The following is a 27,926-nucleotide window of genomic DNA, read 5'->3' as shown; positions in this document are numbered from 1 at the left end:
CATCCCTTATGTGGAACTCAAAGGACTGTTGGGAGTAAGTTTTAGATGCTTTTGTGTTGGGAGGGTAATGCAGACTACGATCTACCAGACATCTGTGAAAAGGAGCTCCTTCTTTCTGCTTCATTTTTGAGGAACTACTCCAATTCTGTTTGGTTTATTTATTTATTCGCTTTAACCAGAGGTTTATTTCGCAAACAAACAGGAAAAGTTATGAACAAACAAATTACAGCCACAAATGAGACTGCTGGATCTGCAGCTTCTTACAGTTTCCTGTATTTATGAAATAAAATCGCTTACTATAGTTAAACAGATCTACTTTGCCAGGTATGTGGCAAGGAATGCCTAAAAAGATACTATATGTTTATTTCATCAGTCATAAACACCTTAATAAGCATCTACCTGAAGTTCTAAAATGTAATGTGAAACACACTGTGCATGCCAAGTTAGAATATTTATTAAAATACTAATGGAAATAGGAAATGACCACTGCTGCCTGGTTTTATTATTAATTTCAAAAATGTAGCTTTTGTCACTATGTCATGACACTTTGTTCTTATTCTTAATATGAAGTGGTCATAAACCCCAGCTTTTTTCTGTTGATAACTGGTTCTTAAGCAATATTATCTTTGTTAGCTGAGCTTGGTAGGAGATGGCATCAAAGTTGATTATCAGTGCTGTCAGATATCTAGACTTACTATGCACTCAGAGTAAGCTAATAACCCAAGCTTGTTTACACACAGGAACAAAAAGAATGCAAAGTGGACACCAGATGCAAAAGCTGGGAGTACCAGTCTGGGGCATTGGCATTTTGCTATTAAATTCAACTGAGTTGGAGTATCACTTCAGATACTCACATTTCTGCACGTGCATGTGCATGCTCACGTGGACATTCGCGTGCATGTATGAAATGCGAACAGTGGTCACATACAGTTCCACTTCTCTATTACTCTGCTTAAAGATTGAGCTTTAAGAGATGGATTTACTGAATTCCTCTAAGAGATGCTTTAATGATGCTATGTTTCTTTTCATCAGTGGTCTCCTCCCTAGGATAAAAATCAAATTTTATAAGCATAGATAGAATGCCTTAAACCTGTTTTAAATTGCTTTAAATTAATAGTAAACTTAAAATTAAACCCTGAAATTCTTCACTGTCACTTTTCACTCACTTTGTCCTTCAGTCACTCAAATAATTGTGTGGGAAGATAAAACAAATGCCTTTTCCACAGAGCAGAGCATATGGCTTCATGAACAACAGATCTGTACAGATAGAAGTTTCACATTGATTTAGCTTTTGCTGAACAATAAAAGTGTTCTTCAAGCTTTATGTACACCATCTATTCTATTTTACTTATCACTGAGTAAAGCAAACATCTTGGTTTGTAGTTTGGTAGTCTGGCTACCAAAATAACACCAAAAAAGTGCATCCCTATTTTCCCCTGAACTATCTTGCTCTAAAGAAGAAAAAACCCAAATTATATTTTAGTTTGCACTTAGTGACACATTTTGTTTGAGCAGATCATTACACTGCAGTTTCAGGGACCTACAGAGATATCAAAGAGAACAAAAGAAAAAAAAAATTACAAAACTCCAACCCCACACAATTAATGGTGGACTCCTTACTTTTTCTATTGATGTTATTTCACTTTGCACAACTTTGTAGTAGAAAAGGGACTGGAATGAGATGGCCCACCTGCCTGGGAAAGGTGTCTCAAACATTAAACTACTTTCTATGACACAGAATACTTCCATATTTTTTAGAAGCTGAAACAGCATCAGAGAAAGATTGAGATTTGGATCCAAAGCTCTAACATCATTCTTCAGTCATCTAGGTTATTTTCAAGAAATTTTTAAAATTTCAGACTCATTTGCTGTATAAACCAGGAAATAACTCCACAGGATACAATGGAATGAAGAGCAAAATGCAAAAAATCTGTTAAGAGAGATTTGCAATGCTTTACAAATATCTAAATGCAACCAATTTAAAAAAAAAAAAAAAAAGCTTCAAAGCTTGACACTCTCTTTTGCTTTATAATCTTTATACACAAGTAAATGTTCTGTAGCATAATCACTGCAATGCCAGTGATGTGGCTTACTGCTTTGGAAAAACTAAGTTCTTTTCAGTTCCCTAGCTTTGTTTGTGAAAGTTTGTGCAAGTCATACACACACAAACGAGTTCAATGCACAGACAGCTGCACTTAAATTATTTTCCTGAATGTCTTCTACATTTCTTGCATCTCAAAAGCATAGCTGGTTGGAATTTAAAAAAGGGAAAAAAAAGAAGAAAAATAATCCAAAATAACTAAATTAATTCTTTGAAATGTGTTGTAGAACCCAGACTGCCATAAAAGGCCCTTTCATATTTCAAAGGGCAACTTCAATAATCAAAACAAAATATTTGCAATTGCCAGTTATATGCAAAGAATGTGCCACTTTTTAGCACGTGAAATTTATTTTGATGTCCTATAGTAGAGTTCATAGATATTTTTCAGTGTCATTTTTGCCCAAAGCTCCTTTGGACTCAGTCACAAATGTGTGTGGGTGCAAGAACCCATCCATTTTGCTTACAACGTAGCACTTGAACCACAGGCTGCAAAATTGTAAACTTTTATGTCAGCTAACAATGTCACGCAACAGTGTGGAGCTATTAGTGGTTTCCTTCTGGTCTTCTCTGACATCATCAACTTATTTCAAACACTGTTTTACACACATACTCAACTAAAGAGTGTCAGATTTTAATGTGGGTGTGTTTGGGGTTTTTTAAGCTAGCTCTTTTGATGGACATTGCAGTACATTACAATGACATGCTTTGAACTGTACAAAAGAAATGGTTTGGCAACATCCCCACAAACACTCTATTAAGGCCAGTTCCATAAGCTCCTTGTAGTCTATCTACATTACAAAGTATGAGACAAATTCTGAATTATTTGGAGGCATGGGTTTGCTTAACTCCAAAAGCCCAAACAGCCTCATAATGCTCAGTAGTTAAACATTTTCAATATCACCACAATGCAATAAACAGGACAAGGAAAGAAAATTCAATTTTATCTAGCAAATAGTATCTCACTACTTGAAGAACTTGAAGAAAAATGTCCTATTTAAAAAGCAAGTGAATTGGTGACTACAAAAGTTCAACCACAGACAAAACCGCAAAGTTGCCCAATAAACTCTGAGACAGGAACATTAAAAGTAAATAACAACTGAGAAAAAAAACCCCTTAGTTTACATCTTACCGCTTCGTAATCCTCACTGCCAAAAAGGTACATAGTTACACCTTCACAGTCTGACGCCAGTTGCCCAGAGCGCCCAGTCGCCTAAAGTCAGATCTTCCACTGCATCCTCAGCTCCCGTGTCCCAGCTGGACAGGCTTCCCAGGCTGCTTTCCCACGCCTGGGCTGCTCCTGAGGCACCGGGGCTCTCGGGCATGAACTCGGAATCTCTGCTGGGAGGGCCGCGGGACCGGCGGGATGGAAAACTGCGAAACTCCGCGGGCGGCAGCGGCAGCCCCGCGTCCGTGCGGAGCCGGGCGGGGCGGGGAGGAGCGGGGAGGTGCGGGGAGCCCCAGCCGGGGCGGTGCGGGCAGAGGGACGGGGCGGTGCGGGCAGCCCCAGCCGGGGCGGTGCGGGCAGAGGGACGGGGCGGTGCGGGCAGAGGGACGGGGCGGTGCGGGCAGCCCCAGCCGGGGCGGTGCGGGCAGCGCGGGGCGGCAGCGGGGGGCGGCAGCGCCGCGTTCCGGTCCTGCCCCGCCTGGCGCGACGCCGCCCAAATTGTGTGCGGAGAAACGCGCAAATGGGGAACGCGCGAATGGGGCCCGCGGAGCCGCGGACGGGACGGGAGAGCCCGGGAGCAGCGGAGGGGGCGGCGGAGGGGGCAGCTGCTGCGGCCGGGCGAGCCGGCAGCGCTGGGTGAAGCGCGGGGAGCTCGGTTCACACGTACCCCTCGCTGCTCTGACAGTGCTGCAGAAACCCATGGAGCTATCTCACTATCTATCTCTTAAAAAAAAAGAAAAATCTCTTCTCAAAAACAAACAAACAGCCCAGAATAGCTTCCCTTTACTATGTTTCACTCACTTCATTGCTTCCTGCCTCTGATTAGTCCCAGACTGCTCTGTAAACACGGTGTAACTTTATCTCTGTAGCACAATGGCACTCAGGTAACCGAAAAGTTACACCCGCTGCCTCCAGTGCACGGGAAGCGGATCCAGCACACAGTACCACACCGGGAGAGAAGAATCCATGGACCCGCCTCGCTCCTGGCCAACTTCTACTCCAGGCAGAGCAGGCAAGAAGGAGTAAAGGCAGCCAAAGAGCAGGATAAAACCAGTAAAAGACTTCAGAGACTAATCACCAACTGCATTCCCAAACTAATATTAAAATGGGGCTTAAAAATAGATCCCATTAAAGATGGTTTAGGAATACAGCATAAAGTAAACCAGGCATGCAGAAATATTGCCCTCTGGGAAAGGCTGTTCTTTACAACTGAGGAAGAGGCCATCAGTCAGCATCCAGTAACACCGACCAAAACTGCTTTCAAACAGCATTATGAAACCCATCCCTTCTCAGCTCGGTCCTCTCAATTCCTTATAGTTCATACTGCTGCTAGCACTATATCCTATAACAACAACTATACATAAGCACTAAGAAAAAATAAAGAATACGTAACATCTTAAGGAGGAAATGTGTGGGTGTATGCTTGCCCATTTTTATCTATAATCAAGTTAATATAATATACACATCTCATTACATGATACCATGAACATACCCAGCACAGAAAACCAGTTTGTGCTACTCAGTTTCCTTCTCTTCACAGAAGGAAAGAGAAACAAGACCTCTTTCCTAACAAAAGCAGCAAATGAAGCAGTTCAAAAACATTGTAAATATCTTCCCTGTTCCTTCCCCTGCATGATCCCCTGCTTATTTTAAATAGATCTTGTCTTGACTACCTCAGTTTCTTTGCGTAAGTTAGTAGAATATTCTTCTCTCAATCTGCTTTCTCTGTCAAAACAGACCTTTAGTCCTCTGTTGACTATATGTGATGTGACTCATGAGTCTGGATTTTTTAAGTTCTTGTATGTATCTACAAGCAGAGTTAAACCCAAGAAAATGGTTGGAAAGGGGAAATTAGAAATCAGAAGACATTAATTTTATTTCTAACCATATGTTTACAAAATAGCATTAGTTTAATCTGTCATCTGAACTGGTCACTTCGCCTTATATCAACTGCAAATTATGCTTCAAACGAATAACATCATAATAGTGCGTTCCCAGAGAGTAAATAAAACATGCACCATTCCTGCATGGAGGCTAACAGGCATCAGACACCTCTACTGGAATGCAATAATCACTTGTCCAAGTTGGTTGCTCCTATTGATGCTGAACGAGTGTAGTCACATATACTTATTAGCTTTAACATAATTGCCTAAGCTTTCCTGCACAGTGTTTTTAGTAGTGAAACCACACCTGTCAATACTAGGCAAAGCCAGTGTCATCACACATTACTTTGCTTGTCTGATACAGCTCTTGTAAGCCATTGGAATTTGGGCACCGTAGCTTGATTGCGCCCTTTTGGTTATGGCTCTCACAAGTACATTTGGAGGAAAAAAAAACCCAGCAGGAACATTACAAGTACTCGTAACATCAAAAATAAGGAAAACATATTGCTTTCTATGCATTAAAAATTATGATAATTTAATTTTTTTAAAACTCATTTCATCAGCTCCTGTGCTTTGGGAATGAATATGAAATCAGGGAGGATTGCAGTTCACATATACTCAACAGAGACTTAGGGCATTATTCAGACTGTCACCATAAGTGACTTTCATGTCGCAAGTAATTCTCACTACAGACAGTACAAGCAGCCAGAGTCTGGCAGCTTGGACAGTAAATAAGCTGAATTGCTCATTGCTCTCTTCAATTGAAACATCATGACAGGTACCAAAGTCTGTCTTAGGGCTCCACAAAGCAAATGTGCACATAGCTTTTATGGTTCAAGAGTTAAAAGTCTGCAAAAATGCCACTTCTGTTGAGGGTGTTTAAACTCAGCAAAGCACTGCGGGATGACCTGTGCTCCACTCCCAGCTAAGTGACAGCACTGGGTTTTTGCTGCACATCCTTCCCCCAGTAGTTTAGTGGGGCAAGGGACTGGCCAGCAGAGGGTGGGCAGTGTCTCACCAGTGCTGACCTTTGCAGACAGAATGCCATGATCCATACAGAAAGAGCGAGCAGTGAAGGGGAAGAGATGGGGGAGTGGGAGGGGGGCGTGGAGAGGGAGACCGAGGTTGCAAAAAGGAATCTGTGAACAATGAGGCTGGAGAGGTGGTGGAATGGGAAAAGCAGAAAACCAGAGTGCAGAACAAGGATGGATAGAAGCCGTGTGACCCACAGCGAGGAGAGTCTGGAAGCTAGGCCAGAAGACAGGAATTAAGGTTATGCAAGAAAATTGTTCATGGTAGGCAGGGAGAAAAATAGGATTTGACAAGACCTTCATAGACAGCTGGCTACCTGACTAGCCTAAAGCTAGGAGGTAACCAGGGAGGAATGGAATGGTGTGGACCAAGGCAAAAATGCTGTGATGGGATGCCTGGGCAGAACTGGCTGATCAAGCAAATATGGGCCATTGGAAAGCCTGTAAGTTGGAGACTTCAGCAAGAGACAAAGTTGCTATCCTATTTTTGGGATAGTAACAGAACTGGGATACAGGCAGAAAGTGTCAAAACCACAGAAATAGGTCTATAAAATGGAAGGTGGAAACAAAGCTAAGGGTAGAATTGCTCCTCTCCCTCACTGGAATTTTCTAGCACGACATGTTCTTGCAGATATGTGACAGAGAGCTACACAAATGTGGCTTGATGAAGACTGGCCTTGAGAACCAGCATTCAGACTGAAGAAAAATAAAGTACTGTGACTGTGAGAGTCAAGACTACAGTCTGAAATGATTAAGTAAATCACAAGGATAAAATAAATCACTTATTCATCTTTCTACTGCATCCAAGCACTTTAAAAGCAGCTCTTGCTCATCTGTAGAAGCCAAGACAGCAACAGCAATATTAATCATGTGTTAACAGAGGCAAAGAGGTACAAACACAGATGTGTCAATATATGTGGACTTTGTTTTCCCTGATTACTTCCCCAAATTTTGTTCCTTTCATAAAAATCTATTGGTGTATAGTACCTGGTGGCAGGGGAGTAAAGAAGACAGAGCCAGACTCTTCTCAGTGAGTCCTAATGAAAAGGCAAAAACCAATGAGTATTAACCGAAATACAGATGGTGATAGGGTTTGTTTTGTTGTATATTTTTATTTTACTGTGAGGGTGAGAGAGCACTGGCACAGACAACTCAGGGAGGTTGTGGAGTCTCAATGCTTGGAGATATTCAAAAGCCATCTGAACATGGTGTCACAGGTTAGCAAGCATCGTCCCGGAAGGGACGTCCTTGCAAAGAGGTGCTTACAGTTTCCTCTGGGAACTGATAGAACCTATCAGCTGGCCAGTTTGAATATGGACAATTCTCTAAGCCACTTAAAGTTGTGATCACCTCTGTTATCCACATTTAAGAATAGGCAAACTCCCCCTCCAAGCTCTCTCTCGTTTCCGGCGCTGGGGCAGGCGGCTGCAGGCCCCGTGTGGGGGCCAGCGGGCCCGGCCAGGCCCTGCTTGGGCCAGGCCGGGCCGGGCCACGGCCATCCTGAAGCCATGGACCTGTTCCAGCCGTGGAACCCCCCCCCACTGCCTTGCCGTGGGCAGCCGGAGCGGCTCGGCTCTCCCCCCTCTCCACTGCGATAAGAAACATTCAACATTCCAGCTGCAAAGCTGCAAGGCCGAGGTGAGATTAACCCTTTTATTGCTGTGAAGAGCTGAAAACCTGAGGGAAGAGAGAGAGGAGATGCTTAAAGCTGAAATTCTGTTGTGAAGCTATGATATATCAGAGTATCCTGTTGTAATTTCATGAAGATCTGGGGGGTGGAGTGTTCAACTCGTAAGCAAAAGCACCTGCGCTGAGATAGGCAGATGCTGACGCAGCTGTAATTTCATGAGAAGTTTGGACAGGGAGAGATGAACCAGATGAGGACTTTTGCTCCAAACGGGAAAGGAGAAAACCTCAGTCCGTAGAGATGAACCAGATGAGGACTTTTGCTCCAGATGGGAAAGGAGAAAACCTCAGTTCCTAGAGATGCTCCCAGAGATAGTCCTAAAGATGAAGATGATGAAGACCCTTTGCTCCCAGGGAAGGAGAAGGGCCTCTGTTTTTGTTTCTGAACGGCTCAACCTTAAAATTGTACCCCAAAAAACTTCAAGAGTGGACCCTCGAAAGCAGTTGCGGGAAAAGCTGCAAGTCGGGGGAAAGGACTCACACGCAGGCAGAGAGACTCCTCTTCCTAAATGGACTGAACAATATTTGGAAGTGGGCGGCTGTCTCATTGTGATAATGTTTTCATAGCATGAGCAAGAAGAGACTTCTCTTTCTAAATGGACTGAACAAGGTTATTATGACAGTGGTAAACAGACTGAACATCTTAAGGGTTGTCTTTGAACATTGTCAGTGGGAGAAGGGAGGAAGGTGGGGGGAGGAGGAGAGTTCTGAAGGTGGTATAATTTTTTTTTCTTCTTTTAGGTCTGTTAATAAACTTCTTTATATTCTTTCAAGTTTGGTGCCTGTTTTGCATTTCTCCTAATTCTTATCTCACAGCAGATAAACAGTAATGAGTATTTTGGACCCAACCACTACACTAAATTGGTGTTTCCGCCCGGTTACAAACTGAACCCGCGACAAATGGTCATGGGTAACCAGCTCTAGGTGGCCTTGTTCTGAGAAGCTAACTGGAATAGCTCCAGAGCTTCCTTTTCACCTCAACCACTCTGTGAAACCCTAAAAAAAATAAATTTAAAAAAAGTCTGATTCACATTGATATTTTAGGGATTCCATCTCTCCATTTTAATTTTCAAGGATTAAGCATAATGACTTTTCAGATTGTCAAAGAGAATAGCATTTAACTCTGGTATTTAAACCCTGACCCATGTCTTTTAAGCATAGCTATGAACTGTCTACACTATAAATAGCTTTGTATATCATAGTACTTCAACACAGTGCCTTTGGGAAAACAAACAGAAAAAAATGCTGACATGGTTGTCAAGGTTAATAGACTAAACAGACCTTTCTTGATAAACAAGAATCTTTCAACTTGTATCCAACAGTAACAACATTTTTTTCTTCAGGAACTCTAATGGAAAGCAATTGACTCTCTCTTAACTAATTCAGATTCAAATTCAAATCCCAGTGAAGAATGTCAACAGCTTGTAACTCCTTTACACAGCTAGCAACAAGAATTGTCTCTTGTAAATGTGAATGTCTCATTTTAAGGGAAGTTCTGGCAAAAAAAACTCTGAATAACTTTTCCCTCTCACATATGGGATGACAGAGCAAGAGCTATTTCACTTTAATTACCCTCCATTCAAACCATCCCATCCCACACCAGCACTGAATAATTTCTTAATAAGGTTACTTAAATGTGAAAATGATGATTAGCAATTAATTTTTTAGTTTTTCCTATGAATTTGAGCTCTCCCATTGATTTTCTCCCATAGTGGTCACTCTAACTGTGGGCAAGACACTTTCAGCAGGATAAACTTAATTTTTCAGGAGTGTTAGTGCCCTGAAAGAGCTACAGCATGGATCTGAAGCCCAGGCTGCCTTGGTCCTCTGGACATCAGCACTTTTAGAAGAATGAGTCTTTTCCAGTTATTCTCATTGCCACTGTAACTCTCTGAGCACATTGTGGTGGTAATTGCAGTGTTTCAGCAGTTAAGAAAAACTGAAATAGGACTCCACGTTCTAAGAAACATCCAAGTCTTTTATGAAAATTATAGGACTGCCTCAGCAAGGAAGACTGAGAACATGTTAACCCAGAAGAATTACCAGCTTGCTCATAGCACCACACTGCTCATGACAGGTTAAGTAATTCAGCGGGAGCTTCCCAGACTCCTGCTAAACACCCCTATTTGTGTGCTGGAGGTAGGCAAGGAGGGGGATGGCAGGGCCAGGACATAATTTGGACCTCTTCCTTCTCTTGAATGATACCTTCCTTTCTTTTAAAAGCATCCCTCAAACAAAATAGCATGGTCTGGGGCAAGTTAAAAGGGCAGGGTTTGTGTTTGTTTAATTTTCATATCAGCAGATGTGTTGGGCAGCATCCCTGAACATGGTGCAGATTCCAAATTATCAAGATGCTCTGCATTCATTTCCAGAAGACTTTGTATTTCTTTACTGAATGTATCCATTTTACATCCAACCATAAAATCAAAGTCCATCTCCTTCCATAAAATTCCATACATCATGTAGGATGCTTGTAATTCTCCCTTACAGATGGTGTACATCTGAAAGAGGGTTGTTAAGTAAAATTTTATTCTGTGAGATTTAATTTAGGTATATAATAAACCAACTAATTCAAGATGCAATAATGAAACTCTTCCTTAAGATTGATGTCACATCTTAAATCTCAAAACAAAACCTAAAAAGAATGAATAATAAAATAAAACCTGAAAGTATGTCCATGGAAGTACTGGAATGCTATATAAATTTTATTTTTAAACATTAAAGCTGCTTATCATTTGCAGATTGTTATTGGTTATTATGGTTACCATTCTCTAACACAATCCAATCTGCCTGCACTTTTCTATTTCAGGATACAGCAGTGATAACATTAACAGCAGACTTAACTTCTCAACTTGTAAACATACATACATTAGGGGCACATGCTATCTCCTGCTGCACTGAAAGATAACGTGAGTATGTTCTCACAGTGTCACAGAAATAACAAGCTGCTGTTCTCCCTGCAGTCAGACGTTAAAACATTTAACCCAACTCACAATGAGTGTTTGAAACCATTTGTATTACAGATACATAATACAAATACCTGTTGTATTATGAATCCTCTGCATCACTGAGATATTGGAGAGAGGTGCTATAAATGCTATAAAGTTGGAAAATCTCCCCATAGGTGATTGTTCCCATGTGGGCAAGATTTTTTATTTTTATTTTTTACATGTGATGTAGAGTCATGTGGAACATTGTTTTCTTAAAGCCTTGCTGCAGTGAAACACAGAGAACAGGGACAGAGACAGAAAGAACAATTCGAGTGCTCAACATGTTTTTGCTGGTCTACGATAGTCACAGAAGTCACCTGCAGCTGAATGTGCTGCCAAACACTTCTGAAACAGCTGTAAATTCTGTCAGAATTTTAAGTGGTTGGAAGAAAAAATGGATTCAACAACCATATTTAAAAGAAGTAATACCCTGAGTATTAAAAAGGAGATAATGTTCACTTGCTATATTTATTAATTGCAAAATGGGAAATGAATATACTTTTGAGCACAAGAATATCAATACAGAAACAACCTTCACAGAGCTTTGTGCTTAGTACCTTGAAGTAGAACATATAAAACTTACAGAACACTTTAAAAACAGCTTGTGCTGACTACTTTTCCTTAAAAAATACATATTTCCACTAAAAAGTTACTGATTTAACTCTATAGTGTTACCCCTACGTGAATGCAACATTAAATAAACAGAGGGTTTCAATCTCAGTGAAAGGCTTTCACTTCTCACACTCGGCACTCTGCCTCTGGGGGCACTGAAATGTTTCAAGTGCCATGGGCAGCTCCATCATGGCCAGATGCTGATTGCCCAGACCTGGAGACTGAGGAGTAACTTTGGCTCATAGCTGTTCACAGGAGCTACTCCAGATTAGTAGGAATATTACCCTCTGGCCACATCCACATCCTGAAAGCTGTGATCCAACTTACAGGTTGTCCTCTGGGACAATTGCTGTGCAATCCCATACTCAGGACATTAACTTAGTAACTGATAGTTCACCGAGGAACAGACTGAGCCCCTGTGCCTTTAAAATGGTTTTGGTTTTTAAAATGACCAACCATATCTCAAAATCACATTTATAGAAGTGCTTGAGCTATGGATACCTCCAAATTCTGTTTTCATTCCAGAAAATAAAATGCATCTAACCAGGAGAGCCACAACAGCAGGCCACAGGAGTTATATGGCTCACTTTGCCTTTGTTTATGCATTTTTGGCACAAGACATCACTCCACAATTCCATCAATTTAAATTATTGATTATCACCAAACGTTGTGGTTTCTTTGGCCTCGTTGGTCCTTCAAATCTCAGTTCCCATTTCTCATTTTTAATGTTTTTGAAACCTCTAACATTTCTGATGGTCACAGATTTTTGCAATCCTAAAATCTGGCCTAATTATGTTTAATTTTTGATGGAATAGCTTGTGCAATTTAACAAGCTCCAGTGAAATGAATTCTGGTGAAATGTGAAAGCTGGAAAACTTGTCTCTGCAGAAAGGACTGTGTATCTCTTGGGACTCACTTCAGAGCTCAAAATAGGAATTAAGTGGAATTTAGGCAGCATATGTGCTGCTGTAACGGCTCTCTCACCTATGAGGCTGGGTGTCACGCTGGCACAACAGAAATGTACTTCAGTTTAATGAGCAGGGAGCCAGATGTGTAACCCTGGCTAGGAACTCTCAGTAAAACAAGTAAAACAGGGCCAGAGGAACCAGCATGTCAGCTAAGCAGAGACAGCAGTTTGCAATGCAAGGGATTAAATAAGTGCAGTGAGTTGCTCCTTACAGAGAATTAATGCAACCTGTTACAACAACATGTTCAGAACTGCCCTGATGAGATGCTTCGTGAAGGTAAGGTACTTTCAGTCAATCTTCCTTGTCCACTCAAATTAGCAGGATCTTGTTAGCAGACAGTAAGAAGGTGAATACTTGGCAGAGAGTAAGAAGGTGCAAAGGTCTTCTACATTGAAAACACAATTCTTTTTTCTTAGCTATAATCTAGATATAACTGTAAAATGTAAAAATATGATTTTTCAATTGCATTTTTCTGTTTTGCACATTTTTTTCCCCTCCCTCTTGCCACAATTTCCAATTGGTGTTCATAAAAAGAATGCTCTGAACAGCCTGGTTCCCCCAAAGCTGACAGCACTGAAGGCTCATGCATCAAAGCAAAGAGCATATCTCAAACTGCATTTCTGTGTGGGGCTCTCCTTCTGTCCGAGACTGCAGGACTCTCATACTCCAGGCAAGGCATTCAGCCACTTTCTACACCCTGGTAAGAGTTTTAAAGGTGAACCTGTTCCTGTGTTTCACAAGTCGTTCCCCACTACCTTTTATAGGTTCAAATCTATGATACTAATGTGCATTGGATGAGGATTTCTTAAGTCACTGAGAAGCTCCTCCTACGTACAAAAAATTTGCTAGACATCTGATTCAACATGTTGAAAAAAGTCAATAATATAAAAATTCTAATCAAATCCATAATCTTAATATGGTAGCAACCTATAAAAAGACATTTTGAATTCCAAGAGGCAGGAATTTCTCCTCTCCTAAACTCATAAAACTGAACCTAAGTTGTATATTGTGTTGTCCATGACATGAACAGAAAAATGGATTTACACTAAACCAGCATCAATGCAGAAAGTTGCTTTTAAAATTTAAGAAGGAAATGATTCTCTCCCGCAGTTTAGTTTTCACACCTTAAACTTCTCCTAAAATAAAATACTTCTGCCATGATGATGCTTGTTGCTTTGTCTATGTCTACACAAGTTCTAGTGAAACTGGGAGATCCACGCGAAATCACAGTGATAGAACCTGATCCCACGTTCGTAAAAGAAAACATTCAGACAGAAAATATCATGATGTCCTGGGAACTCACTGATTTACTCTGAATTTTGCAGGAAGTTATCAAAGTGCTTAGTTTGAAAGCACATTTTCCAGCATTCCACCATAGCATCAGCTATTCAAACTATTATGTAATCAAGCATTAGCCTGTTTCTTACACACCAAATTGACCCTGTTTCCAAGCCAAACTGGAAATATTGCAGAAAAGCAGTATTTTAAAACTTCAAACATTACTTTTACCAAACTCTCGTATGTATTTTCATTAAAAGTTTCTAGTGAGAAAATATTAAAGAGATGACTTTCAAATAATATTTTGGTTTGAAAATACTTGTTTCATTGTTAGCTCATCAAAACTACTTTATCATTTACAAGAATGATAAAGTTTATGCAAATGTGACACGAAGAAAACCAACCAGAACCTTTCAAACCAGTATCAGTCGCTTAATGTTGCTTAAACCAATAAGCAAAATCACGAATCATAGAATATTTTGTTTTGGAAGGGACCTTCAAAGGCCTTTTCATCCACCCCCAATTCTAAGGCTTTTAATAAGAGAGAAAATTGTAAAGCCCAAGCATGTTTTGGTCACGGAGATTTTCAAGGAAACTCTATCCTGATGAGGAAACTCTATCCTGATGAAGAGAGCTGCTGAACTGTGTATTTATAAGGCTGTGGGAATTGCACAGAAATGATAATACATACTTGACTGAGGACTTTGTCAAACCAAGAAGACACCAAATTACAATTACTGCATCTGTAAGCCAGTCTTTCTACAGGAATCCTTTGGTCAGCATGAGCTTACTCAAAGTGAAATTTAGCTTTTATATCTAGAATTACTAGCAGAGCTTTAAAATTACATTTTCTTCTGATACTAATACTCTACCAATACCATTAACTAGCCAGCTAATGATTTTTAAGAGATGAATATTATAAATCATCAACCTGAGATTTGCAGCTGCAAAACATTCAGAAAAAAAATAGATGTTTATACCTAGTAAAATACTGCAAAATGCAATGTATCATAAATGAGCTGAAGAAAAGAAAAGTTGTTTAGTGACAGCAGAAGTAATGAAGCTTGGGTTCCCACACACACCTCCACAATACCTTCAGCTCTCTCTCATTTTCCCTACACACCACATGCTCTGTACCCTCAGCTCCCCTCCCCTCCCCAAACTTCCCTTTCTGTGAGCTGAACAAGAGTGTTTGTTTGATCTGTTGCAGAGTTAGGCTGTGCTCCTTAGCTGGATGGATGCTGCCTTCTGGATGCCAGAGGAGGCCGGAGAGTGCTCTCCATCTCCCACACTGGCACGCTGAGGAAATGGCTTTAACAGCTCCTCCAGCCCCCAAGAAGTTCTGCTATAATCACTCAGTACTTCTGAGACCTCTGCAAGACTGGTTTAAATCGGCCACTGAAGTTCCTGAGAAGCACAACTAACAGATGGAAAGTGGGATTGCATAAATCTTGTCTTAGGAAATACACCTAAAAAATCAGAGCTGTTATACAAAGACTGTCCGCACGCTTTAATACTCAGCAGCTTGTTTAAATATAAGCTGATGCCATGAGCAGCAATGCAAACATTTAATCTGTCAGTCAGAAAATTTTCAAATCATCATTGTCACAGAACATTGGTTGCTCTTATTAAGCAGTTACAAGTACAGTATAAACCACAGGCTTTTGAGTTGTGTTCATACAGCACCAGTGGTGCAAAAACATTTGTAAAAATTTTTTTTAAAAAAATTTGTACTTATAACAAAGGACTTTAGGGATCAGTAATTAAAATATTGCAAAAATTTATATATTCATATGTAATTAGACAATCTATTTTCAAAATTCTGACATCTTCTGTATTTTGGCCCACAGAAAAAAAAAAAAAGTACAAATATTGAAATAAAGCACGACAGTGGTTTAATAGCCTATAAAATGGATATCTGAATGTCCTGCATTACATGGATGAGAGATAGAATTTTAGCAATATACTCTTGGCAGAGAGTTGGGGAATTTTTCATACCTTGGGGAAGCACAAGCCAATGATAACGTTCCATGGGAGTTTCACGATTAAGAGATGGTACAGAAAATGCAAATCGGGGGGCATCTGCAGGGTGGAGTGGAATATGAAAGAAGCAATCTTTAATGTCAAGAACAGCTAAATGCCAATGTTGTGGGAGCATTGAAGGTGATGGCATACCTGGTTGAAGGGATCCCATGTCTTCAATAACCTTATTAACTTCTCTAAGATCTTGGAGTAGCCTATATTTGTTCTTTCCCGGTTTTTGTATTACAAACACGGGTGTGTTCCATGGGCTGTTAGTTGGAACTATATTTCCTTTAGCCAATTGTTCAGCTACTAATGTTTTGAGTGCCTCTAAGTTTTCTTTTTTTAACGACCACTGGTTAACCCACACGGGTTCATCTGTTTTCCAAGTTAATTTATGTGGATGGCACTCTGCTTGAATGCAATTGAAGTTTCAAGGCACTTTACCTCCTGTCCTTTTACAGCCTTTTTTTTTGTGGCAGCTCCACAAGGGATCCCAGGGATCCCACCAGGGATACTGGGGAGAAAATAGCAGAATTTGCCCTTTCAAGTTTATGAATTCCTAGGCTTGTTCACTGCTATTTGAAAATGGAATAAAAAATATCAGCAGCAAATATATATTTCACTGATGCTAAAAACACAAATTCAGGTAAATTTGGGTAAATTGGAAAAAGGCAGGGTGCCACTTCTCTGCATAAAGAGTGAGGAAAGGACAAAATGTCCTTATACTTTCTGGCAGTTACTAATGTTTCCGTACTTCAGAATTTCTATGTTACAATGACTGTGTTGGTGGTGAAAATGTATCAGTGGTTTTGCAGTAAGTATTCTTTCATTTTATCCTCCTGTAACATTTTAATTAACTTGAATACATCAGGGGTCAATTTGTTCCAAGGGACATCCTGAAATCTGGCAATTTGGAAAAACGTACCCATAAAACAATTACCTGAAGTTCTAGTCAATTATACAATTTGAATCTACTTTGGATGCAACAACTGCCATTCAAGGACTGTCATCAATAATAAATGTACTTAATTATTCATGCCAACAATATGAAAGTTCTCAAGGTGTATCTCTTCTTTAATCTTTCCAATTACTTTCCTCCTAGATACTTAAACAATCATTTTTTCAATTAGATGATGTCTGAGAACTAGTACTGCTAAAAATAAGGCTAATTTGCAAACACAGCTTCCTGAAAAATGCTTCTGAACAAGAAGTGACTGCAGCCAAAATTAACATTAGCAAAGCTAAATAGTCTTTCCCTCATGACGTATCTGGAGACTAGCGTAAAAACTGAGAAAACATGAACATAATAGTCATAAACTATCACTTTGAAAGGAGGGTTGGCCAAATGTTGAGAAATCCATGTACATGGCTGAATCCCTTTTATTCCTTTCTATCTGTGTTTCACTTCACATATCTTTTGCTTCTCCTCAGTTCACAAGAGCTGTACATCCACAGCACCACTCCCTGTGACCCCCTTACCCCGTCAAACAATAAGTTCTTCCTCCATCTAACAGGGCCTCTATTATCATGCTAAAATAGAACTTGGACTTCTTTGTGATGTGATATGAGGGAAAAGCTTCATTTTCCTAGATAGATCAGATAAACACAGCTTCTCCTTGAGGACATTATTTGACAACCAGCAGACAGAAGCATGAAAATGCTGCATGGAAACATGTACATTAGTTCTGTTAAGTTTCAACATCAGATTGCTTCTCTTTATGAAAACAATATTTTCCAATTTGATTTTTATTTATTTTACAACAACCTTCCCCCTGCCAAAAAAGCTATGTTCCATTTTCCCCCTACTTATATTGGGACTGTCAGAGAACCCCAAAACATATTATTCATCAGAACTCCTAATAATTGCTTGTCTATAAATTAAAACAGAAAGACTTAAGCTTTTTACTACATTAATTAGATAAGAAATGACTAAAGGCAGCTACAGCTATGGTTGAACTTGATGACTGAAAGGGTCTTTTCCAAGCTAAATGGTTCTGTGATTCTATTAGTAGCTGATTTCTACTATCCTGAACATCGATGATGAAAATTAGTCCAGTGGAATTGTATATAGTAGTTGTACCCATTCCTGCTTCGTGGCACACTTCCTGTCAGACCCACTGTTGCATTACCTCCCCCACAAACATAAGAGCATAGTCTAATTGGAATAAAAAGAAGCTGTTCATAAAGATAAGTTGTCCATAAGAGGAGAACAGAATGGATATTAGCAATAATTAATCAGTTTTCTATGTGGCGATCCCTAAATAACCCAGGAATAGCAATGATCCAAACCTGATTTCCTTGTAGAAAAAAACTCTAGAGCAGCTGTTACACAAGACAATGGCCTCTCAAAATGTGTTCTCAATGCTCTCTCAAAATAACTCTGGAAAGCTACTGTCATGCTACTGTTCTTTTACTGCAACTTTATTGAAATCTCTCATAAACATTATAGAAAGGAGCAAGCTTAAGCCAAACATTCAGCTTAAATTTATGTTTGTGTTAATTTTATTTTAATCTCTATCCTTTATTCTATACAATGTAAAAAGAAAAAGCACATCCATTAGAACTTTAAAAATAGCATTTGTCATCTAGTTAAATTTCATTTCACAGCACAGCTGTAGTGGGATGTCTTCTACTAAAAGTCCCTGGCCCCAGGATACACATATCTGGTCAAATGCTGCCAAACCAAAACTCAGGAATGTGTTACAACCTAACCCAAACAAAAACAACAGAGAGTATAACGTTTGTGTCTGTAGAGAGAATGTACTTCAAGCTACTGCCAGCAGAGAGTCCCATTGCTTTCATATTGAGAAGAAAACAATTTAGCACAATCCCCAAAATCACAGAACAAACAGCAAGCCACTTCGAAGTACTTTAATAGGTTTAGAGACAGAAGCCCTCAGCAGCAGCCACCTGCTTTCCCTCCCTCTCAACTCATTTTTTTTACAGTTTTTCCAAACTGTAAGTCAAGTTAGTATGTTTCAAAAAAGGAAGCTCAAATGTATGGTTTGGACTTCCACAAAAAGGCTGGCACATTTCTCCAAAACATTTCAGCTTGGCTAAATGAGAACAAAGTGAAACATTTGAACTGTAATTAAGTTCACTTGCAAGCCAGCCTCTACATTGTAAAATTAAAGGGCTCCCCGAGCATCTGGCCTGCACTCCTGCCACATATGCTTACCCCAGGAGCAATGTGCTTAGTTTGAGGAGACATCAGGCGTCTGTCAAGCACGTCAGCCTCACTCCAAGCAGGCCAGCCCTTCCAGCAGCAGCAACACTTCTCACAGGAGCAAAACCTCCGCCGCAAAGCAGCTCACCAGCGAAAACTTCAGTGAATCAGCCCGCACTGACCATTACTGGAAATACCTGTACTTCCAAGGCCTGGTTTACAGGGCCCAGCTTTTGTCTGTACGGAGCAAGGCTGTTTACTGGCGATTTCTCTCAGCTGTTGATCTGATTCAGTCCCTATGTTAGGGACAGCTCAGCAGAGAGCCCGTCACCATCAATTACCAAGGAGGAGTGGGAGGGCTCTGTGCTCACGGTGACGACAGCCGCTGTAAGGATGAAGCCTGCACACTTCCTGGAGTAACATCACACTTCATTCATCTCAGAAGTATGGCTTGCAACATGCATGGCCCCCTGGTAACACACAACTGCTATGCAGCCAGAAACAGGAGAGGCATCTGAGCATAAACACCACATAATCAATTTATTGATGCTTCTGGATACAGATCTTTTTTTGTTCTCCCCCACCCACAGAGATATTATGCTGGAATTTCAAACTGTAAATATCAATTTAAGTTGGAAATTTTCTTTGTAAAAGGAAAATTCTCCTTGACTATATCTAAGGTAGAAGACCTGTTATAGTAGAAGATACATATAAATGAACCTTAATCATGATTTTTATATAAACTACCATCCTAAAAAACTCTCACTAGACATTTCATCATGGCAATACTTCTATATATTAGCCAGTCAACTGAAATAATCAGGAAAACCTACATGCATTATATTATTGGCCCTAATGAGTTTAAGAATTTGCAAGATTAAGGTCAACTGGCTTAAAATAAAAGCATAGGTTAAATGTAATTAAGCACTAAAGATACATGCTTGCATTGGTCCGAGGCTCCTAGAGGTGTAGTAAAGAGGAGAAAGGAGCAGGCAGCAACAGGCAAGGAATGATAGGAACAGAAAAAGAGCTCCAGAGAAGCCACTTTCCCCCTCTGTTACCACTGAGATAATGAATGCCAAGGCAGTGACTCCCCAGAGTAGCAACAAGGACAAACATTGTTTTGGCTCCAGCTGCTCAGTGAGCTGGGCAACCTTCTCCTCTGCCTATGCCTCAAGACTGGTCTGTAATAGGCATGCGAGGCAAGCAAAGGCCCACAAAGTCCAGCCTCTAGTCCATGAGAGCTGAAAATATTGTCTATTTTCAAAAGCCAAGCTCTTAATACTGACTTTGTAGACTCCGTAAAGTCGACACTACTTGGAGAGAGAAGGGCAGACCATACCTATGTCTCACAATAAGTATTAAACCAGATATTTTGTTTTCCTTTTAAACAGAGACTTCAGACTGGCTTCCATTTACATGAACTGGTTCCTACACATTTTTTCACACAGCCACTTTTAAGGTGTACCAAGATTGATCAATATAAAGTTATCCTCTTAAAATGTAATTTCTTATTTATATTATCTGTATACAATACTGTTAATCATTCTATCTCACTGAAACAAGAAATGACGTTTGGTTAATACTTGATCAGGTGGTTGTTTTTTGCAGTGGTTTTTTTGGTTGGTTTTTTTTTAAGGGGACTATGAGAATGCAGGATTCTTAAAATTTTACCATGGTTTCTGAATTCAGTATTCATGTTAGGTCCACTTTGGATGCCAAAAGAGAATTAAATAAGTAGAAACCTTGCCCTTATTTCTCATGAAATAGACATTTCCATCTACCTGAAATAGACTGAGCAAAGAAAAATACACAGAACATTGACAACCTCTTGCATAACTTATTTTGACTTCCATAGCGCACTTCTAGGCTGGGTATTAAACTCAAAATGTTGAAACAGCTACTGGTTTCCAGGGAAGCAAACAGTAAACTTCAGCGAATACAATTTTAGAAGGCTGTGAGAAGTATCGCAATTTCTGATGCAATACTGTATTAACAATGTTGGGGGGTTAACAGTAAAATTACTGAGCAAGCTTTTTAGCAAAGTTATTATCCTTAAAAAGTTTAACACATGGTGTCGGACACAAATATCTTGAGGCAAATCAGAACTACTCTGAAGAATACACGGTCACAGTCTCAGCTGGAATATCGCAATTAGGACGGAGCAGCTCTCGTTGCAGAGGCTTATTTTCTGCCCTTCAGCAGATTTTACAGAATACTGACACTAAGCTTGCAAGACCACACTGTCATCATGGCAAATTTTGTATCACAATATCGAAACAAAAGAACTTTGTAGTAGAAAATGCAGTAATGAGATAATTTAAAATGTAGAAACAGCAATAGAAAAATTTGCCAGTACCAGTCATAGTTTCAAAAGCTCCCTAAATCTTCCAGTAACAGAATAAACACCTCTTTTTCTTCCTTTTTAATTTTTTTTTTAACTTCTGAGCAGCAAACAGCATGGAACTAGTATACAGTAAGTGCTAGACAACTTCGCCCTTTTTTGCCCAAGATGGTGAATCATCACCTAAGAAGTACCAGATCTGTTAAAAGGTATCTGCTGTGTAACCTGACAAATTAAGGTGCCTTAGAACAAAGACCTTCAACCCCTCACAGAAAAACACATCTTTACTAAGAGAACAGGAACACAATTAATTCAGAGATTAATGTTTTGATTCATTCTTTAATCCTGTATAGTTCTAATGGAGAAGTAGCCTGAACTTTAAATCTTAGTACTCTGTATTTACACTGTGATTTCATCAGAAGTCTCAATTTTAAACACAACTTTATGAAATTTTACTATGTTTGGACAATAAATGGGATTAAGCACATGAGAAAACAGAAGTACTGATTAACTAAATACTCAGTAACATACTAATAGAAGCTTGCTTGTAAATGTTTAAGCTGCTTTGGTTTTGTCTTTTTGTGTAACAAAGCAAGATGGATGTCAGTCTATACAAGTTCCTGTTGGTAAACCAGATCAAAAATGAGTTGTTAAGAGATCACACAGTCAGTAACTCAGAAGTGCTAAAAACCTTAAAACATATGAGTAATTTTTCTCATCACCAAGTTATTGTGCATCAGCTGATCCATGTGTGGACATGTGGGCATGCTTAGCATATGGCAAACAAATTAAGGCAATTTATTGTCATTTTGCCTCATTATGAATTATGTTATCTGACATTTGCTGATGGGTATATGCATGAACAGATAATGCATAGCAACCTGTAAATCTGCATATCTAATACATATATATATATGAAAATTTTTCAGTTTTGCCTTTCCTTCCCATTTTAAAGGCAGATAATGTATTTGCTTTTCTCCAGTTATCTCAGATATCACATTTGCTTTTATTCAGCTATCAAGTATCTCATCAGTCTTACAAAATTTCTCAAAACATAACTTCTTGTTTCTGAGCTGCTTCAGCTGGCCCTCTAGGTATTCAAGTATCCCATACAAAGAGCTCAGGTTAAGTTAACTACAACCCAAGCTGTTCTCTTTTCCTAGCTGAAGGTGAATATTTATCCCTTTGCCCTTCCTATAAGTGACATGTTATCAGCTCTTCTCACCTGGCCAGAGTCAGCTTCAGAAGAGTTTGCTTTCCCCTTTTAGAAGACTCAAAGTCTTTCCAAAAGATGTCAAGGTATTAAAATCCCTCATTTATTTATCACAACAAGACAGCCCCTATTCTATTTTGTGATGGATAGCAATAGCTATGTAATGTAATCCTGTAGCAGTTCAAAAGCAGAAAACAGATCTACTTCAAAAGTATCTCACATTAAAAATATTACTAATTAACCACTCCCCCACAAATACTTAAGCAAACAGAAAAAATTATGGTTTTTAAGACACATACAGTTGGGCTTAACATTTAAATGAAAGGGGTTTTTTTGTTAAAAATCATTCATGTCATATTTTTCCCCACTGAAGTACAAATTTAATTCCATCCACAGTGAAAAAGGCACATCCCTCCATCCATATATTTCAGTTTTATATTTGTAATAGCTACAGACAATGTTAGCTTACTGCAGTCTCCTTCAATGTTAATTCTTCTGAAAATGTTCTTATTGGCGTGATCTGAAGCCCATAAGGCTCTCTTTGGTTGGCTTTAGATTAGGCCCTTACATAACTGCAACATCTGGGGCCCATTTCAACTATGCAAATTCCAGCAGACACAATTTCTGTGTGTATAAATTAGTTTTTGTTTAAGAGACACGTGTAATTTGGAGCAGCTAATATATATTCTCCCAGAAAATAATGAAATAAATACTGTAATTTCGTATGATATACACCCCCAATGTATTCCGGTGTGGCCATTTTTTTAACTTTGGTGCTTTGGAAATTAATCCATATCTGCACAGAGGATAAGAAGCACAACAGGTCAGTACTGCCGCAGCTGGAACTACTGGAAAGTAGAAGACCCAGGGTCAGTACTCTTCTCCTACTTTATTTTTATGCAAAGTATAAAAAGTATTAGATATACTGTGCAAATTCCAGATCGATCTGTGATCTTACTCAGGAGCCAAGAAAGCAATCTAATATTCAAGTACAAAAGACACGCTGCACCATTGCAGAGCCCACACAAACCAATTGTTAATATGTGAGTGAATGTGTATTTGTCTATCAGCAGCTCCTCAGTGAAGTCTGGAAGGGACTGCTATCAAATAGTAAGAACTCCCCACACAACAGCCCATTAAGCTATATGTAATGCAGAAGTATGATGAACTATTATAATTTACTTTCTCCTGAAGCATAATTTTCTTCCAGTTAAGAACAATTACAAATTCTTGTTAAGTTGCTTTTTTTCCTACTGACAATAAAAAACACCACACAAGGATATCTGTATCCATCCTTGTAATGGCACAAACAATAAAATGTTAACAGGATTATCACTAAATCCTTGCAAAGAATTCATTATTACTACTACAGAAAAAAATCTTGCTGAAATAAATGGATAAGTCAGAGCTACTACCCAGTAAGGTGCACTGATCTACAGGGAATCAGAGAACAGTCTTCAGATTACAGCTTCTAAGATTATATCAAAAATAGGTCAGTACAACAGTTCATTATAAGGACTAAAAATATGCAATTTTAAAATTATTTTCCCAACTCCTATCAACAGGATAGGAGTGGATTATTCACACTATTTATTTCATGTTCTCCATTGAAGAACCATTTATCACAGAATACGACAGCCTGCAAATATCTGAGATTATCTATCTGTACTGATAGAAATCATTGTTTATTAGGCTGATAATGCAGAATTTTCAGTGATCCTTCGCAAACAGCAGCCTCCACCCATGAATCTAAAAGGTACCGGGCTTTGCAATTCACATTTCAACACTATTTATCTGGATTAGGAAAGCAATTACTTGCCAATTAAGACATGTAAATAGGCTCAAGAAAACAATTCTAACAAGCAAAAAGAATGGTAACTTACTCTTTTTAATAATAACAAACACTTTAGTTTGGATTTTTTTGTTTTAAGCAGGGAAAGAATGATAAAAACCACAGTCATACCAAGCTTAAACTAAAATATATTACACACATAACCTACTTTGACAGAAGACTAGACTGCAAAATAAAGCAATTAAGCATTTAGTCAACGTTAATTTAATTCCCTTGTCCTCACCTACATAATCATATTCTCTTTTCCAGGGAGCTCCGACATTTTTCAGCACTCAGACACATGAATGTTTACTGATCTACTACTTTATATATAATTTTTGTGCTCTTTTTTCCCCTGAGTATTTGGGCCCCAGGCTTCCTGTATTGTTCTGAAACCCATGTTATTAACTTGTGGTTTTTATTTTCTGAGAAGCTCATCATGAGCATTACCTATAGCTTCAAAAATTTATCTCCACAATAAGAAGGACAGTAAAATGAAGGGAACCTTTTTCCCAGTTTTCAGATAAGACTTTAAGCAGGCAGAATTCAGGCAAAAGGGGACTTTGTATCGCCTCAATATTCGAATCTGGAGCATGCAAACGTCTTGTTGCCTGTAGCACCAAAGGTTGGTGTGTAAGAGAAAGCCTCCTGCTCCCAGTACCAGTGCCTCACCTCCAAGCACCTCACAAGAAGAAGAGAACCTCTTGTAAGGAATCTTATTAGACATGAAGAAAATTTGTCATTCACTCACATGACAATAAAAAAGAAGAAAGCTTTTTTGAAGTAGAAGAAAAGTGCTAATTAATAGGTAGAACAGAATTTAAATGCAGGCAAACCCCTTAAGGCAGGAGCATCCCCTCCTCTTGCATTTTGATCTAAAGATCAGTTGTCAAGAAAAAACTTAAGCCATCAAAACCATCTGCTGTGTAAATTCAGAAACCATATTGCTGTTGAGTAAGTAACATACACAGGAAATGACAGAACTGGACCCAAAAACTGAGTGGACACAACACATTCTTGGAATACAATTCCATTGAGAGCCAGTTAGCACACATTAAATAGAGCTTAGGAATAGTACCACAGCTGCAGTTTTTGTGCCAGTATTCATGGGCAATAAACTGTTATGTGGAAGGATATCACTGCACACTTGCTTTGTGCTTATATTTCTCTCTACTTCTGCTAATGGCTAATATTGCAAACAGCTAAATAAATCTTTGATCTAATTTGGTACAGCATGTTTTATGTCAAGTGCTAAACTAATAGATGAGGGAAAGAAACAGAAGAAAAGGAGATACACACCAAGTTCTCCAACTTTCAAAGTTAGCTTAAAGGCTGATATAAAACATAACTCCCAGGAAGCGTCATGGTGCTAAACTGCCCCTAAGCCCCCTTGAGGGCTTAGAGATCCCTCTGCAAAGTCTTCCAGGGAAGGAGGTTGGTGTTAAATATACTTAGAATTTCCTTTTCATTCCTTTTATGTTTTTCTCTTTTAACTCCAGTTCTGTTCTTGTGATCAAGGACTTAGCTTCCCCTCAGGTAAAATAAAACGCAAACTCTTGTGTTAGCGCACAAATTTCCCAGAAACATCAAACCCAAACGTGTGATACTAAGTGCAACCACTCCCTTTATATTACTCTACACAGGAGAAAAAAATGCACAAGGAACTGCTGTGCATTTTCACTAAACTGCATAGGTCAGTACAGATGTTTGTACTGTCAAGCCCCAGGCTATAGGAAGGACTTTTCCCTACTGCATTAAACAGTGCTTTTGACCATGAACTCTAGGCAGCTGAGGGACAGCCCAAGACAGCAGGAACTGCCCTGGAAGTTACATTATCACTGCAAATAGAGACTTCAGCTGGTAAGTGTTATTTTATTTTCCTCCCTAATATAATTCAGTCCATTTTTCCCATGATTATTTCCTTAATATTCTCCATGAGTCAAGGACATGATATACTCTACTTTTGAACCTAATTTTGCCTATAACTAGAAGCTGCAGTAGACACTGCACTTCCTGTTTAAATTTGCTGTATAGCTAAGGCTACTACTTTGTTTTGAAAAGTTTCATTTTCAACACAGAATATATTTGTGAAAGTACTATTTTTTAAAAGCAGAATATGGAGTCCAAAGAGTCTTAATATTTTTTGACAGTGCAATACCACTGACTGCATTTCAGATCAGCTGTTCAGCTAAAAAAGAAAATTATTTTTCAAAGCATCTACTGCTATGTGAGTTAATAAGCACAAAATGACTTACAAATGATTGCTAAAATGTACTCTTGGCAATGCAAATGCCATCTTTGATAAAAGGGAAGAAATGGAAATGGTTCTTAATAAACATGGAGGTACCTCGAAGGGCTGGAGAAAGATCACGACTTTTCCTCCTGGCTCACTGGGCTCCTGGTCCACTCCTCGCAGTTAGCAGGGCAATCACTGCAGGGCCCCAGAAGTAAAATTGGTGGCTGCTCTCATGGGACAGTACTCCTGGCTCCCCTTAGTGGAGTCTAATGCATTGACATGCCTGGACCATTCTCCTGAACCAAAGTCAACTGTCTTGGAGTTGCCAAGTCCATAGTATTAAACTCTCGTCCCCTTCAAAAGAGGATGGTTGAATCCAAATTGTCCCACAGAATTACCACCTGGCCTGTGCTGTCTAATAAGCGACACCGAAGAGCTGCCTGGAAGTCTGCGAGCTAGTCCTGGCCAAAGGCACACCAGGGACTGTTCTGACAGCTCTACAGAGTTGTGCTCCTTTGCCAGGAAACTTCTTATGCTTGTCAGCTCCCACTTACGGAAACAGTCTTAGTGTTAGACAGCTTCAGAAACTCCTACAGGCAAAGCCACACCCCAGTTATGGCCACAAATGTATTTTAAAATGCCTTCAGGTGATTGTTTCACCATAGTTTCTAAGCCAACTCAATTATTTCTATTTTATATCCTCACCTGCTGATCTAGAGTTTTCTTTTAAAAGACAGACTCTCATTCCCCCAGCTGGCAGGGCCAGGCCATCAGCTGCTCATGGAGCATCTCACATCTCTTAAAGGCTTTGAAAATTTCCGTCAAATTTGAGCACAGCTAATATCAGCTTATTTCTGTTCTGAACCTTCTTAACTTTTTCACTTCTAAGTTAATTATTTCCATAAAGATTTGAGAATGTATGTGAAAGGGAATTTTAAAAATGAAACAAAATTGTGTTGGATGCAGCACGGTCATTTAAATGCCTCATTGGTTTAATGGAGTTGGTGTTTGTTTAAGACCTGAGTTATATACACATCTTGGCATTTTACATACAGATTTTACCACATTTCCAGGCATTTTACACACAGGTTTATATTTGTTGATAACACCCATTAAGAAAAATACATATTTATCTTTCTGCAAATGGGTTTATTTCTATAAACCTCTTTAAGACAAATTTTCCCTGATACAGACCCACCCACCACCACTGCTTCCCTTCTCATCACCTCTCCGCACAAAATTTCATTAACTTTTAGACACACGAAATATTCAAATCAGTATAAGAAAATACAGATTAAATCACACATTCACTTTGGATCATCTGCAGAGAATTTCAAACTTCATGGCTCCCCAAGCCTGTGCCCGCTCCTGTACAGCTGCAGGGAAGAGGTTTGGGT

At 39.3% G+C, this 27,926-nt stretch overlaps 1 protein-coding gene across 14 annotated transcripts in view; it reads right to left on the bottom strand.

The window, feature by feature from the left end:
• Nucleotides 1–27,926, bottom strand: part of CACNB2 (calcium voltage-gated channel auxiliary subunit beta 2) — a 249,770-nt gene that overhangs the window by 104,616 nt on the left and 117,228 nt on the right. The window contains exon 1 of one of the 14 annotated variants that reach the window (XM_032113806.1): nt 18,918–18,965. The exons of 12 other annotated variants lie outside the window; for them this stretch is intronic. In XM_032113806.1, coding sequence (XP_031969697.1) covers nt 18,918–18,950 — 33 coding nt within the window. In that variant the 5' untranslated portion in view covers nt 18,951–18,965. Of the gene's footprint in view, nt 1–3,230; nt 3,531–18,917; nt 18,966–27,926 lie in introns of those variants that run through there. One more of the 14 variants, XM_032113797.1, reaches the window with a different exon arrangement.

The sequence above is a fragment of the Corvus moneduloides genome, chromosome 1, assembly GCF_009650955.1.
Source record: "Corvus moneduloides isolate bCorMon1 chromosome 1, bCorMon1.pri, whole genome shotgun sequence".
Classification (NCBI taxonomy): Eukaryota; Metazoa; Chordata; class Aves; order Passeriformes; family Corvidae; genus Corvus; species Corvus moneduloides.
The sequence above is the reverse complement of the archived record's forward strand: the minus strand, read 5'-3'. Positions and strand labels throughout refer to the sequence as shown.